The sequence below is a fragment of the Drosophila melanogaster genome, chromosome 2L (assembly GCF_000001215.4).
Source record: "Drosophila melanogaster chromosome 2L".
NCBI classification, from domain to species: Eukaryota; Metazoa; Arthropoda; class Insecta; order Diptera; family Drosophilidae; genus Drosophila; species Drosophila melanogaster.
Genome location: NT_033779.5, coordinates 11,638,687 through 11,652,104, shown reverse-complemented (window position 1 = coordinate 11,652,104; position 13,418 = coordinate 11,638,687). Strand labels below are relative to the sequence as shown.

At 42.7% G+C, this 13,418-nt stretch overlaps 2 protein-coding genes across 4 annotated transcripts; both read left to right on the top strand.

Annotated features, from left to right (window-relative positions):
* Positions 1-94: 94 nt before the first annotated feature.
* CG12307 (uncharacterized protein) lies at positions 95-774 on the top strand. The gene has a single exon (NM_135668.2). It carries the CDS (start codon positions 166-168, stop codon positions 712-714), a length of 549 nt encoding a protein of 182 aa, NP_609512.1. The 5' UTR covers positions 95-165; the 3' UTR covers positions 715-774.
* A 2,491-nt stretch (positions 775-3,265) lies between these two features.
* CG6614 (uncharacterized protein) lies at positions 3,266-7,486 on the top strand. Of its 3 annotated transcripts, none has more exons than NM_001298916.1 (7): positions 3,266-4,655; positions 4,716-5,158; positions 5,216-5,547; positions 5,660-6,185; positions 6,244-6,504; positions 6,560-6,709; positions 6,764-7,486. In NM_001298916.1, the coding sequence occupies exons 1-7, from the start codon at positions 3,326-3,328 to the stop codon at positions 6,896-6,898; spliced, it is 3,177 nt and encodes a 1,058-aa protein (NP_001285845.1). In that variant the 5' UTR covers positions 3,266-3,325; the 3' UTR covers positions 6,899-7,486. The 3 variants fall into 3 exon arrangements, with proteins under 3 accessions (NP_001285845.1, NP_001285844.1, NP_609511.3); NM_001298915.1 differs by having other exon boundaries at positions 5,655-6,185; NM_135667.4 differs by having other exon boundaries at positions 6,764-6,966.
* Positions 7,487-13,418: the final 5,932 nt, after the last annotated feature.

Genomic DNA, 13,418 nt, shown 5'->3' with positions numbered 1-13,418 from the left:
GTTAAGCCACATTAATTAGCAGGCCGAGGGATTTTCAAGCGAGTGCTGAGATTCTGTTGTCAGATCTATCTAAATCTCTCGTCAGTATTTTGATCAACTTTTAGGAGTGCGGTTGCTGAAATTCGAATTAGAAAATTCTAATAAAAAAAAAGAGACACCATTACAATGAAAAACTCAACTGTGCAAGACAGTTCACCGCAAGTGCCACAGAATGGCATGGTCACCTATGGCAGCGGGCTCGTCTTTGGCGGGAAAGTTTATCCGGTATTGGTGGACGGAAAGCCAATACAGCCACCCTTAGGTGCTCATCAGGCAGCAATGCAACAGCGCATGCAGATGCAGCAGGTACAGCCACAGGCGCCACATACCAACTGCCCCAAGTCCATTGTCCAACAACCTATATATCAACGAATGGAGACCCGGTATCCTGCGCCCTCATACATGTCCAAGCCAAGCCAACAGAGCTCTGTGAGTTGTCCTGGCCCAGTCATGGTGCAGCAGCACTCGCCGTCTAACAATCTCGCGATGATGCAACCGTTGCAGGCGCAGATTTTACAGCGCCAGCAAATGCAAACCTCCATGGGCAGTCCTTGCGGCTACTACAACCTGCCAACGAATGCGGGTGGTGATTCCTGCGGCTGGGACGGCTATGCCATGATGCAGCCAATGGATGCCAACAAGCCGTATACCTTTGGCTGGAGTCTTACCGATTGAGTCCTTTATCCTCTGTAACATTGTCCAAAACAATTAATGAAATTAAATGTGGATTGATTTATTCGAATTTGTTTCAATCAATGTACGTACTGCATGACTACTGTAAAAGTATTCATCTCTCTTGAAGAAGTTCCCCATAATGGCAGTTACTCGTCTGGGCTTCCATTTTGCACTTCATCGAGCTCTGAGGTTGCCCCTCGTATCAGTGGCACCTCGTTTCGGGGGTTGGTCGTCATTTAGTGGTAAATTTCCGTCTTAGTTGCCAGCGAACGTCAGACGTGACATTTTGCAAATTCCGTTTTCAGCATTTTGTCGAATCGTTCCAGCATACATGTGCCACTGAAAGTGGATTCCCAGCACCACCACCCATTTGCCTATTGATGCAGAGCTGCCGGTGGTATCAGTGGATAGGGGGGAGCATGTGTGGCAAAAGGGTTGTAACTGGTTTTCTAGTGGCTTCCGATTTTTTCACTGGCATTCAGCGACTGTTGTGATGGTAGTTTTATGAGAAGTGTCTAATGCCATTAAAATATTAAATCGTGGATTTATATATTTATCAGAATTTGCTAGGCTTTAAATTAATCGAAGATATTAGTGAACTGACATTTCCGCTTTCACATTGCTTATAGCTTGAGGGTGGAGATGGAAAGGGATGCATCGGTTATGCTATATTATTTATTCTACGGCATACCTTATTATTTAACCACAAATAAATGCCAGCAAAGTTTAGGATTTCAGCAAATTAATGCCATCGCAATGGACGTTACTATGGAATCAACTTTCCTGCTTACTGTGATAATTAACATTATTTCCATAAATAACTTTCTTTGTGGCGTGCCTTCGATGCTAAGCTTCTGACGTCATCGGGATTGTGCTAAAGAGAAAACTCAAACCGCAAGCTGCATGTTGGCAAACACTGACACATACCCACTCCGCTCTCTAATGATGATCCCAAAAGTCAACTTGCTAAAGTAACACGAGCTCAAACATGCACATACACACACACACACAGCACAAACACAGGGACAGCGGACTCTTAAGCACATAGTGGTATTAACGCCATAATTCGTAAGTTACACACACACACACACACACAGGAGCCGCAAAAGGATTAAGTTATATTAAAGTTGCAAGCGCTGCATTTTAAGTTCGCCTCCTTTGACGATGCCATAAATGCAGGAAGCCACGAAGTCGAAGCCATGAAGTCGAAGGCAAAGCCAAGGAATTTGCACACACGATCTTGGGTGCAAAAGGACTCTGCTGGCCGAAAAGTGCGCTATGCAAATTCGCAGTGACCCACATTTAAAAAATAATATTAATATTCGGAACGTCGAGCCAGTTATAAATGCAATATATGGCATAAGTTTACGCAACGCAATCCGCCGCCTTCGAAAAAAAAGCCGCCTGGCTTGTATAAATGTGCAATATTTTTATATAGTTGCAGTAGCTGGAATTTTTTGTTGCTGCCAGCCCGCAGGTCAAGAGTTAATTTTTGTTCTCTTATTTTATTTCATTTTTTTTTGTTCTTGTCCTTGCCTTTGCGTGTGCGCACATTTATGCGAAAAGTTGACGTAAAAGTTTAATTTAAAAATGCATTTGGACTGACTTTGACCGTTTCGCTAAAACAATAAAAAAAAAAAAAAATGGCAACCAACAAAAAGCGCCACAAAACCGACAACTATCAACTGCAAAGTCACTGGAGCAGCGAGACATAAAACAAAATTAAATAAATTGACTTTCTTTTGGCTTCAGTTCTGCGCATTTAAATCAATTTACGCTTCGTCTCTCTTTCGCATTCATTAATTGCCAACTGGAAGCTTGATGTTTAATTGTTTTGGCTTTTGTGTGGATAAAGCAGTAGAGAAATGTGCGGAATAAGTGTTTCCATGCCCTGGGTAAATTCTAAGAATTCTCCTAATTCAAAGCGATGACTGATTAAATTAGATCTACCAATGAAAACTTGGCGAGCTTAATTCTCAACCTGTTCATGTTGCTTCTTGACACTTTGCCGAAATTTGGTTTACGACCCTACCGTGTCTAATAAAACTTATATGTCTGGGAGTAATAAAACCCACACAGCCCCCGCCATTCCCGTCGAAATGCCATACGATTTTTTAGGCCAGACCGTTCGGAATTTTGCGAGGGCGAATGGAAACGAGCAGGCGACTTGTTGAAGTGTTTATTGTTTAGAATCCCGCGGCGTCGGCATCAGAATACATAAAACATTTTTTCCTTTTGAATAAAAGATACGCAGATGAGAGTCTTCGAAGGCGGCTAAGTAACCTCTTCAACTTCTGCATGGTTTGGGTGAATGTCTGAGAATTGGATACGCATTTTAAATGTGAAGGAGGTATCCCAGGCTGTTTTTCTTAAATTTAAATATGTGATATGTGTAACCGCATTCCAACATTTTGAATTAGTTCTGGCCGTCAAAATGCTCTATTCTCTGCGTGTGACTGAAAAATGATAGGATTTGTGTGGTTGCAAACACTTGTGTATGTATTGGGACTTCTTAAAAACTGAGAAATCAGCGCTTCGGCTGTCAACAGCTGCTGAGCTCGATCTAAAGATAAAACCAGTTTTCTGTAGCACACCTTTATTTCAATTCACAATGGATAGAAAGATCCGAAACACCCTCCGTCGAACTGCTCGGCTCACAAAACGGAGGCGCTCAGCAGGAGGTAACGAGATTAGCAGGAACAAGGCTGTCGAGCAGCGAACGGTGGAGATTCCTTTGGACCAGAGGCAGGCCCCACAGCAACGGGTCTTCCTCTACATCCAGCTGAACGAAATGAGCAAGCTACCCGAAACGGGGAATCCTCTGGAGCTGCACCTCTACCATCCGAAGAACACACTGCAGAAGATGCAGGAGCGCTACACGACAGATACCATAATCTATCAGCATGAGTTCAATCTGAAGAAGCCCGTATTTGCAATGGGTGTGATGCAGGACGATATCGAGGACATGAACACGTTTAGCGATCAGCCGCTGTTGATATCCCTCTATCAAAGGATTCCCAGGCGCCGCAAGGGAGGATCTGGGAAAGGGAAGTCAAGGAAGCATGGACGCACATCCTCTTCGCGTGAAATAAATCAATTAATCACAGATGCCTTGGAGAGTAAAGAAAATGTTCTAAAGGAGAGATCAAGTAAGTGGTCATCCGAACGTGATGGTGAGGAAGGTGGAGAGGAAGGTGAGGGAGGTACCTTTTCGGAGGAGCGACTGGAACTCCTATCCCGTGGCCACTGCGATCTTCTACAGCTTTTCCAAAGACGTCGCTTTATCAGCGACATCACCATCTATCTGTACCCGGAGTATCGTTCGAAAAAGATAAATGATAAAATGACAACGTGCAGCGTTTGGCACATGTATTCCATTCTGCCCATCCTGAAGAACTTTAACTTTACGAACTTGGCCTTTCTGACCCTGGAATCGATATACAATGTTCCCGAGGATCTCCACTCAAAATCCGCTGAACTGGGCCTCAGTGTTTCTTTTCGTTCAACGCAGCCTGAGGAGTCGGATGGTGCCTTTAGGGTGGTTCCCTTGTGCACGTACTCAGGATTCATTTCACAGATCATCAGTGACCAGAACACGATCATCGTGTGGGAGAACATCAAGCGGGATCTGCACCTCAACATGAACTTCAGTTTTAACCAAATGGAGACCAATTCGAGGGTGAAGCTTCCAAAGCTTTTTCGCATGCTACTTTGGGAACAGGACGTTGACTTTCAGATCCATAAAATTGATCCTGTTTCGGACCTTGCCTTGATCAACAACTCTCTGCACCGTTTCGTTCTCAACGAGCAAATGAGGAAAATCCTCGAGGAGGCTGTAGTTCACAATGACTATGAATTGTTGCTGCAACTGTACCAGGAGACACCGACCAATGTCCTGTACGAAGGAGTCATTAATCCAAGTATCTTTGGTTACCCAGGAGGTGAGGGCTCTTAAGTTTAGATATCAATACGATAGCATGGTTCCGCATTACCTTCCCCAGTGAATTATTGCCGCTTCGCATGTAGGCTTAATCCCGTTTTCGAGCCATCCATCAAGCTAAGCCTTCCCAGGGATACCTTGGTAATGGGCCCAATGTTCTGCACCTTCAAGATTTGCTTCTTTCAGCCCATTTGCGAGCGCAATGAACCCCTGGACCAATACAATGAGAGCCTCCTCAAAAGGGCAAAGCTGCGACGCTGCTTCGACATGGAGTTCCTCAAAGAGGACGAGACGGATGGTGATGTGCTACTCGAGCTCTACCGAGCCTTTGATGATCTTATAACCGATACAATCGAGTTCATAATCAAGCGAGATGTGCAAGACATCAATGATAGAAAGGAGTTCTTTTGCTGCCAGCTGGGGAACATCTGTAATCTGGTGCTGAAAATATGCGGCTGCGACTTTAACGTACGAATGCCAACAAAAACGAACATTGAATTCAGAGTGGGTATCTAATCGAAAATGTAATTGTATTAAATAAGTTATCCATTAATCGATAAGGAAATGCTGACGCACATGTATAAGGAACTGATGGATCGCATTGAGGGTGTATTTACCGCCTGCTGTTGGAAAAATAATTGTGTCACAACGTCGAATCAGGATCAAGAGGAACATGGCTTGAATCGGATGATGAATGAAATGCGACTGGTCAGCAACACTGGTCAACGAGACTTGGCCATTCACATGTACGATGAGATTGACCACAGCACCACCAACCGCATTGTATTCGACTTTGTAACCCTGCTGAATAGTGTCGAAAACCTGCAGTTTGAACAAGCGGCGAGATACTTCACGAAACCCCGAACAACCGATTGGAGTGGATATTACTTTACGTGAGTTTTGGATTCGGATCTGAGCAGGGCCAATACAGCTTAATGCATTTAGTCTTGTGCCCTAATAATTGTATTTATTTATTTATACATTTATTTTACTTCTATAGCGCAGTCTGATCTTACAGCTCTATATTAACTATATGATGGATCTAAGATCAACCGACGAAGAGGTCGTAAGTACGGTCAAATCTAATATGATCGAGAGTCTGCGTCAGTTTGCGAATAAGAACAGTCTGGAATCGGAAATCTGGATCCTTTTGTACTGCTATTACAAGGAACATAGTTATTTACCCGGAATGGAGTTGACGCGCTGGAAATTTCAGAATCTAACGAAAATTACACCCAAGGCTCTAAACTATACTCCTACTTCCCTTTATGAACTTTACTTGCCGGTCGACTTTGAAATGAAGAGCTCTTCAACCCCGATGAATACTCAGTTTTATCCTGTTTTTAAACTCTTTGCCCGCCTAGGAGCATACGCATTTGCTGAAGTCATATTTTCCGAAATTGAACAGTGTTTTACGGAAGCTGAGGTCTATCTTATTAGAACCACTTTGAAGATACTGCAGCGCCAGATCGATGATAAGTTCCAGATCATAAAGATGCCTACGGATAACAGTGTGTATGGAAAGTTGAAGGTAAGATGAGTTTTTTATGCAAAACGAAATTTATATTTAAGTTGAAATTATTGTCTAGCGCTGTTACCAACTTCACATAAACGGCAGTGTAGAGTATTCCCGTGGGCGCTGTGATGAAGCTCTCAAATACTTTCAGGAACTATTGTCTGTAGTAGATCCGATGGATAACTTGCTATTCAAGTTGAGTTTCCTGCGTCTCGGTCAATTAGCCTTACAAAGAAAACAATATGAACTGGCCGAAAAAGCATTTAATATCTGTTTGCCTGCCAGACGCAAGAACTTTATAGCCAACTATGGAATGGGCCTGACACTGTACCATGTGAGTTTTTATTGAAGTGCTTCAATATGCTGTTTATTGGCATACGCACCAACAGCTCAATCGTCTTGAGGAAGCCATTCCGTATCTATCGCGTTGCACAGAAGTCGACATCTTTATACCAGATGTCTGGGGATATTTAGCTACCATTAACCTACGACTGAGCCGAAATAAGACGGCCTTGGAATGTTGGAAGGTGGCTAAACTGGTAAGTATATTTAGCGATCTATATTATTTGCTACATTTAAATACTTCTTTAAAGTACCCCGAAGTAAGCATCAGCAAAAGCGTTTATGCCGAACTTGATAAGATCCAGTACTCGGATGTACATCTCCTTGTTGATGATGATGGAAATCCAGCCGAAAAGATGACGAAAATGGACTTTATTCCTTTGTAATTTGGTGAAACAAAAGGCTTTGCAGTTACCCAAGAAAATATGAGCCACTGAGTAAAATGATCCTAAACAAACACCTCCGAAGTCACGCCTTTCATCAAGTTTTGGCAGCATTTATCACTTAAATTCAGTGCCCAGCGCTTAGGTGAAATTAAGTATAAGCACACGCATATGTTTACAAGGTATTTCGGTCCCTAAATGTCCTTCGCCTGCCTCGTCGAGCTGGCGCTTGTCAAAATTTTAGCCGCAGAGCAGCAGCACATATGCCAACACAATGCATTTTTGGCCAAGGGCAAACCGCCACAGCAATAGCAATAACAAAAGCAACACCGCCAACAAACCAACAACGACAAAACAGAAACAAGTGAGATACGTAGTTAAACCCTTTTGGCCAACACTCAACCCATGACAGGTGTTTGCTCTGCAAAGCCTTAGTGGGGTATAAGGAACTTACCAATTAGCTTGGCTATCTTCAATGAAAATCAAAAACTTTTTGGTTCACCTATGTAATATTCTCATAATATTTTTGTTTAATTTATTTGGCCAAATAATAATTTTAATATTACCGCTATTGTTTTCCCCATTTTGGATAAATGTTTAATTTTGATTTGTAATGTACAAGTTTTTAGAAATACTGTTTTGTTTTATATTAGGTATTTTTACTAGCACAGCAGATTCAATAATATGAATATTCTGTTAGAATTGACCAAGTTTAACATACTTTTTTTTTTAATATACATTTTTTTTAATATTTCTCTATAAACAATTTTCACCAACTAAAGGGCATCCCATATTCTTTGGCCTATATACGTGGCTTTTCTGTTGTTGTTTACCTGGCAGCGAGTGCTCTAAAATCCGCTTTGACAGCTCGGCTGTCAGCTCAACTCAAACCAAGCCAGGGGGTGTTGTCCTGTTGCCGGGAAGTGGAAGTGGAAGTGGTGGAAGTGGGTTGGAAGTGGAACTGGGGTGCTGTACACTTTTTTGCCTGTCTTGTTTGGGCCTGACCCTCAACTACATATGCTAATGACGGGACAGTCAGGATGGGGCAGGGACAGCCACTCAGCTCGGGCTGTTGAGCTAGTTTAAGGCCAACAACTCTCGGCTGCTGAGCACACACATTGGGGCACAGTGTAACCAACTAGAATCCACTAGCACGCACACATTGGCTTCATCAAAATGAAATTTGTGAGCAAACACATAAAGTGAATCAAGTAAGCCAGCCAGGTAGCCGGGACACATGCTGCTAATGTTTTAAGACGGCCTTAAAATGCGTTTTAGCAGTCGCTCGTTTCAGGTCCATCAACATCACGCATACGACGCGTGGGCCCTGCCGAAAGGAACAACTTGCCGTCACCCCAACGCAACAAAATCAATTAGACACTTGCATTTACATACCGATTCCGATTGCTGATGCCGTCCATAATGCCTGCACTCAACTGGCCGGCGAAACAACAATTGCAATTTAATGTGCTGCCTGCGCCTGCTAATGATAATGTTGTTATGTGCCTATTATGGCTGTTGTTTGTGGGCTCCATGGTTTCTCCATGGGTTCAATGGGGGTCGGTGGGGGGAACCCATTTGAGTCTGGCTGCGAACACATGTCATTAGCATTTGCATTATGCGAACTTTGCTGTCTGACAGCACTCAAAGTGATGCTGTTAGGCGGCTGCACCCGTGGGCATCCCCCCCAAAACACCAAATGAAATTAAAGCTGTACCCAAATGAGACCAAAATCGATGTTAAGCCAAACTGTCACAATGTGAATGTTGTCAATGTTGGAGCAGTATCATTTTGAATGTAATCGGAGACAAATATTTGTACAAGTGAAATAAATCAAGAATATCAAGTTTAATGTTCCTATTGTTGTAACGGATATTTCAGTTTTAGAGTTGGATTTACATTGTTCTGCTAAAAAAAACCATTCTGAAATGAAAACCTTTAATATCGCATTATGGAACTGCGTTCCGCCTATCTACTAAACGTTAAATTTCTGATACCAATAGCCTAAATGGAATATGAAATGCCTCTACCTTGCTTGCACATAATATTAATTCGTATGAATTTCATATGCCAAAATTCCGAAACAAGGCCGAGTGGAGAGGCAAGCCAACCTTGAGAATATGGAAGGATACAATGTGTGGTGTGTGGAAACCTGAAGCAATTTCTAATCAAAATATGCGATGGACAGGCTAATATGCAAATACCTTGTAAGCAGCTCAGACGCAAAGCAGCTCAGCTTAATACCAAAATAGCTCAGCTTCATCCGCCGCACATATCTTTAGCTCCAGCTAATATCGCAACCGCATAAAAAAAAAACAAAAAACTGGTGGCTAAAACTACAACAGCTGCGGAACCTGCCAAAAAAAAGTATGCGAAGATTCCGCCCGGAATTAAGTTAGCAAAGCGCTAACGTAAAATTTACACCAGACTGGCTATAGAATCGTTGGATGGGGCAAATGTTTGCCGGGGTATGACATGAAAATTTCATTTGAAATTCAATATGAAAAAAATGGTATGCCTCGTGTGTGCCGCCTGTGCGACAGCTGCTGCAATTGACAATTATTATTATTGTCAGTGCGAATAAGAGTCGGGTTCGCTTGGATGTTGGTCTGGTTGTTTGGATGTTTGGATGTTTGAATGTTTGCTTGGTTGGTATTCATATGACACCCGTGTAGCTCATAACCAAGCATCCAAAATGCCTCGACATCCGTCGGCTTCAATAAAATCCAATGGTCGCATTAAAATCATTTAAATTCTATTGTTTTGTTTGCATTTTCCTTGAATTTCCACCCGCCGCCCATCACTCCTTTCCGGATTGCCGTATATTTCTTTACGACTGTCAACCGCACACGCAAACTCACGCACACGGACGGATAAAGCCACGGATTTTGAGTACGCCGTACACACGGTGAATGCCGCATAAGCTGTATTCGTTGCGGATTTAGGTGATATCAGCAAATGCATATTTAATGGGCTTGCGATCAATATGATATGTGTGCGGTGTGGCAAGACCCCCGCGGTTCGTTCTGCCGATTAATGCAATTTAAGGAAAGCAGCGTATTCTCGAAATTGTTTAAAGTTGGCAGGGGGAAATCGACGCTTATAGTCGAGCAACAGCAAATTGTATTAAGAAAAAGGTCATTTATAGGCTTTAATTATAGAAATATTTAATGTTATTCATGGTTGCCATAAATATAATATTGAAAATATTAACATAAAGAACCAGTTTCTTCCACGTGCGAAGTGGTTCCTTCAAAATAATGACTAAACGCACTCAACTTATCCATAACTTCCCTTATACTGATAGTTCGTGCTGAATTCTTTGAAATCGCGAAATGAAATCGGTGGCGTCACTTAAAAATCATATCTACCAAAAAGAAATGGCACCTGTTCGTGCTCCCTTTTCCTCTTCGCTACAAACACCCCAGGTGGGATTCCATTTGCTAACCTCCACTTTGGACCCTTATGCTCCAATGTTTGCAAATTCTCAACTTCCAAAAAAAAAAAAAAAAACGCGAAAACGAAACACGTTGAATGCGCGCCGCACGCAAATGCGAAATGGAGACGGGGTAAAGGGTTTTCTTGGTTTTTCACAGGATCTGTCTTGTTTGCATAATGCCAGCCAGTCAACAGCCACCCACTTCCACCCACTCACACGTGTACTTGTGCTGCTGGAGAGGAAAGTAAGTCAGCGGTTTTCATTTTACAATTTGATAGCCGAATAAGAATTTTCTGCTGACAGAAGTCGGAGAAAGAAAGCGTTCGAGGATGTCTGGCGAAAGGATTTCCACTTTTGTGCCGTTGATTTGTTTGTTGATTTGCGTAAGTAACGTTCGAAGGGCGTCGCCGGGCTCTAAATCCTTTTGCCAGCAGCTTTATGGCCAAGTTGTTTTTAGATTTGTCGCATTTATAAATTATTTAAAGTGGCAGCGCGCCAGCTCAGCTTGGCCTGATGAATGTGTGCGCTGACCATCATTGACCCCGTGACCCCAAAAGAAACAGCAGCATTTTAACGAGAGGCACTCTAAGCACACTGAGAAATATTATCCTTGCCAAAAGGATACACCTGTTCCATGTAACTAGTGCAACATATAGTTTTTTTAGTGGCTTATCAATTATATTTCATTTCCACAGAAGGACACCGAATTAAAAAATATATCTTATTTTTCACTGTGCACGCACTCTGGCAGATGGACCAGTGACATGAGAGACCATAAACAGTGGCTAAACAAGGTGCTTAAATTATGCCACAAGTTCTGAAAACCGGCTGTAAATAACAAGCCGGACCAGCAGGCCACCCCCGCCCACTTCCTTCCGCCGCTGGGTGATCCACCCATCGCCCTTCTCATCCACCATTTGAGGACATGCATTCATATTTATGGTTGTCTATCTGTGGCCTCTTGTCCCCCCGACTGTTCCGTTGACAAGGCCATGCGTCGCCTGCCACAAACTGTAGCCACTGCCGCACCATCAGGACCCTTTGCCGCCGCCCATGTTCTGCTGCTCCTGGCTTGTTGCTAGTTGTTGGTCTCATGGCTGGATGGCTTTGGTTTCGAGAAATCAACGCGCACACTCATGTGTTTGGGCCGTTCTGTGGGGGTGTGTGATATTTGCTCGAGTGTTTGCCTTTGCTTAGCGCTACTCACCAGGCTGCTGTTTACACACACATATGCGAGTATCAGCGGCAAGCGATTAAGTTCTGCTCCTCGGCGAGCGTTGTGATATCGGCGGTTTTCTGACCGCAGGAGTGTTGTCTGTATTGTGTGCGCACAGCAAAAAAGAAACGCATCTGTTATGTATTATAGAAAACATAAAGTCGGACTTTAAAAACAAATTTGTATGTGTTTATGTGTCCTAGAAATAAATAATTACATTAATTGAATGTCCTCTGTTTCACGTAAAGAAAATCGTAGCAACTGCTCTTTGTATTCAGTCGCATTGTGTATAATGTAATATGTAAAAATAAAAAAAGCACTTAGAATCAAATTCGAAAAAAAAATATAAATTATATTAATTGCGGTGTATAATCGCAGTATAGTTAAAAATCATTGTGGTTTAGGAATATAATAGCCAGCCTTGACCTCGAGTTTAGCAAGCAAATAATCAATTACTTAATTATTATGATTATGATTCGTTGATTATGAATACTGATGGCAAAAACCGCAATCCACAAATTATGTTGGTTGCCATAAAGGAAAATATATGAATGATTAGAAAAAACATTTGTTTTTTCTGAGTGTTTTGCGATGGGACACTTTTTGCGACTGTGGTTACAGCTACCTGCCGACTCGAAAATCGGGCTTCCTTCCTGCACAAAACGATTTTAATTAAAATCGGATTCAGCATAGACGATTTCCGGAAATTTAATTGCGTGTGGCTGCAAACTGTGTTTACATTGTGTGCAAGCCGCTCAACCTGAGTCTTTGATCTACAGTGCCCCAGGACCAAAGAGACACTTCAAGCAATAGATGTCAGATGCCCAAAAAAACAATATAAACTACATGGCAATCGGGGTCGGATGCCACAGGGAAGGAGGTGTTCGGATGGTCGAGAGCGAATGGTGGCAAAGATAAAAAATAATAAAAATTCATAAATGAATGCTTGAGCGCTCCTTGACACACGGAAGTTGGCCACCGGATGTGAATGTATATACATGTGTGTGTGTGTGTGTGGGCGGTGCTTGAGCACAATGGATCCTGTCGCTTTGAGTAAGAACGTGGGTGTGCAGAGAAAATTCACAATGCGAAAGACAAACGTCCTGCCGACTTGTCCTTGCGCCTGAATTTTTGGTGTTGTTAGCAGTTCCGGCTTTGAGGCAGTAAAAGCCATTATGGTATTTATTTTATTTTGCCCAGACAGAGTCTGAAAATTGTTGACAATTTTCTATTTTAATCTGCGCATCCAGGGGCGGTCACTTGATCTGGCCGTAGAGGTAGCAACTTAAATCGTTGGACACAGGACACAAATTTATTGGGGCACAACCAGCAGCACTCGTCCCTCTGTTCGCCCGACTGGCTGACACATCCTTTATCCTTTTCCGTTTGCGGCCATTGCAATGGGGCAATAATAAACAGTTTCCGTCACTTGTTTGACATATCTACAAGGCGCAATCTGATTGCGCCGCATATATGTTTGTGTGCTTAATGATATGTACAAGGACTGGCCAAACATTAACCCTTTTCGATGCGGTTGGGCGTGAGCGGGAGCGTGTGGAAAACAAGTGCCAGCTGACTGACTGGTCAAATATAAAGCGTTTGGACCGTGCGGTTATTGCTTGATTAATTTCCGGTCAAATGGCCCCAGACACTAATGACTATTTAATGTTACAATTTACACTTTATTGATTCGCACATAGGTATCTGATTGTGTTTGTGTCAGCATAATCGAGGCATTATGTCAAGCTGTCAGAACCAGGTCAATTTAATGCCTTTTAAAGGAAACTTTTGTTCGAAGAGTTTCCGCCGCTCAAACGAAACAAATTAGCCAGGTTGACAGCGTTCGCATTTAACGTGCAGGCCCTGCA

Bases quoted from the DNA above. Each gene is read 5' to 3' on its own strand.
- CG6614 (NM_001298916.1), top strand. From the start codon at position 3,326: ATGGATAGAAAGATCCGAAACACCCTCCGTCGAACTGCTCGGCTCACA. The intron at 5,159-5,215 runs GTGGGTATCTAA...TTAATCGATAAG, and splicing joins AAACGAACATTGAATTCAGA to GAAATGCTGACGCACATGTA. The intron at 6,186-6,243 runs GTAAGATGAGTT...ATTATTGTCTAG, and splicing joins GTGTGTATGGAAAGTTGAAG to CGCTGTTACCAACTTCACAT.
- CG12307 (NM_135668.2), top strand. From the start codon at position 166: ATGAAAAACTCAACTGTGCAAGACAGTTCACCGCAAGTGCCACAGAAT.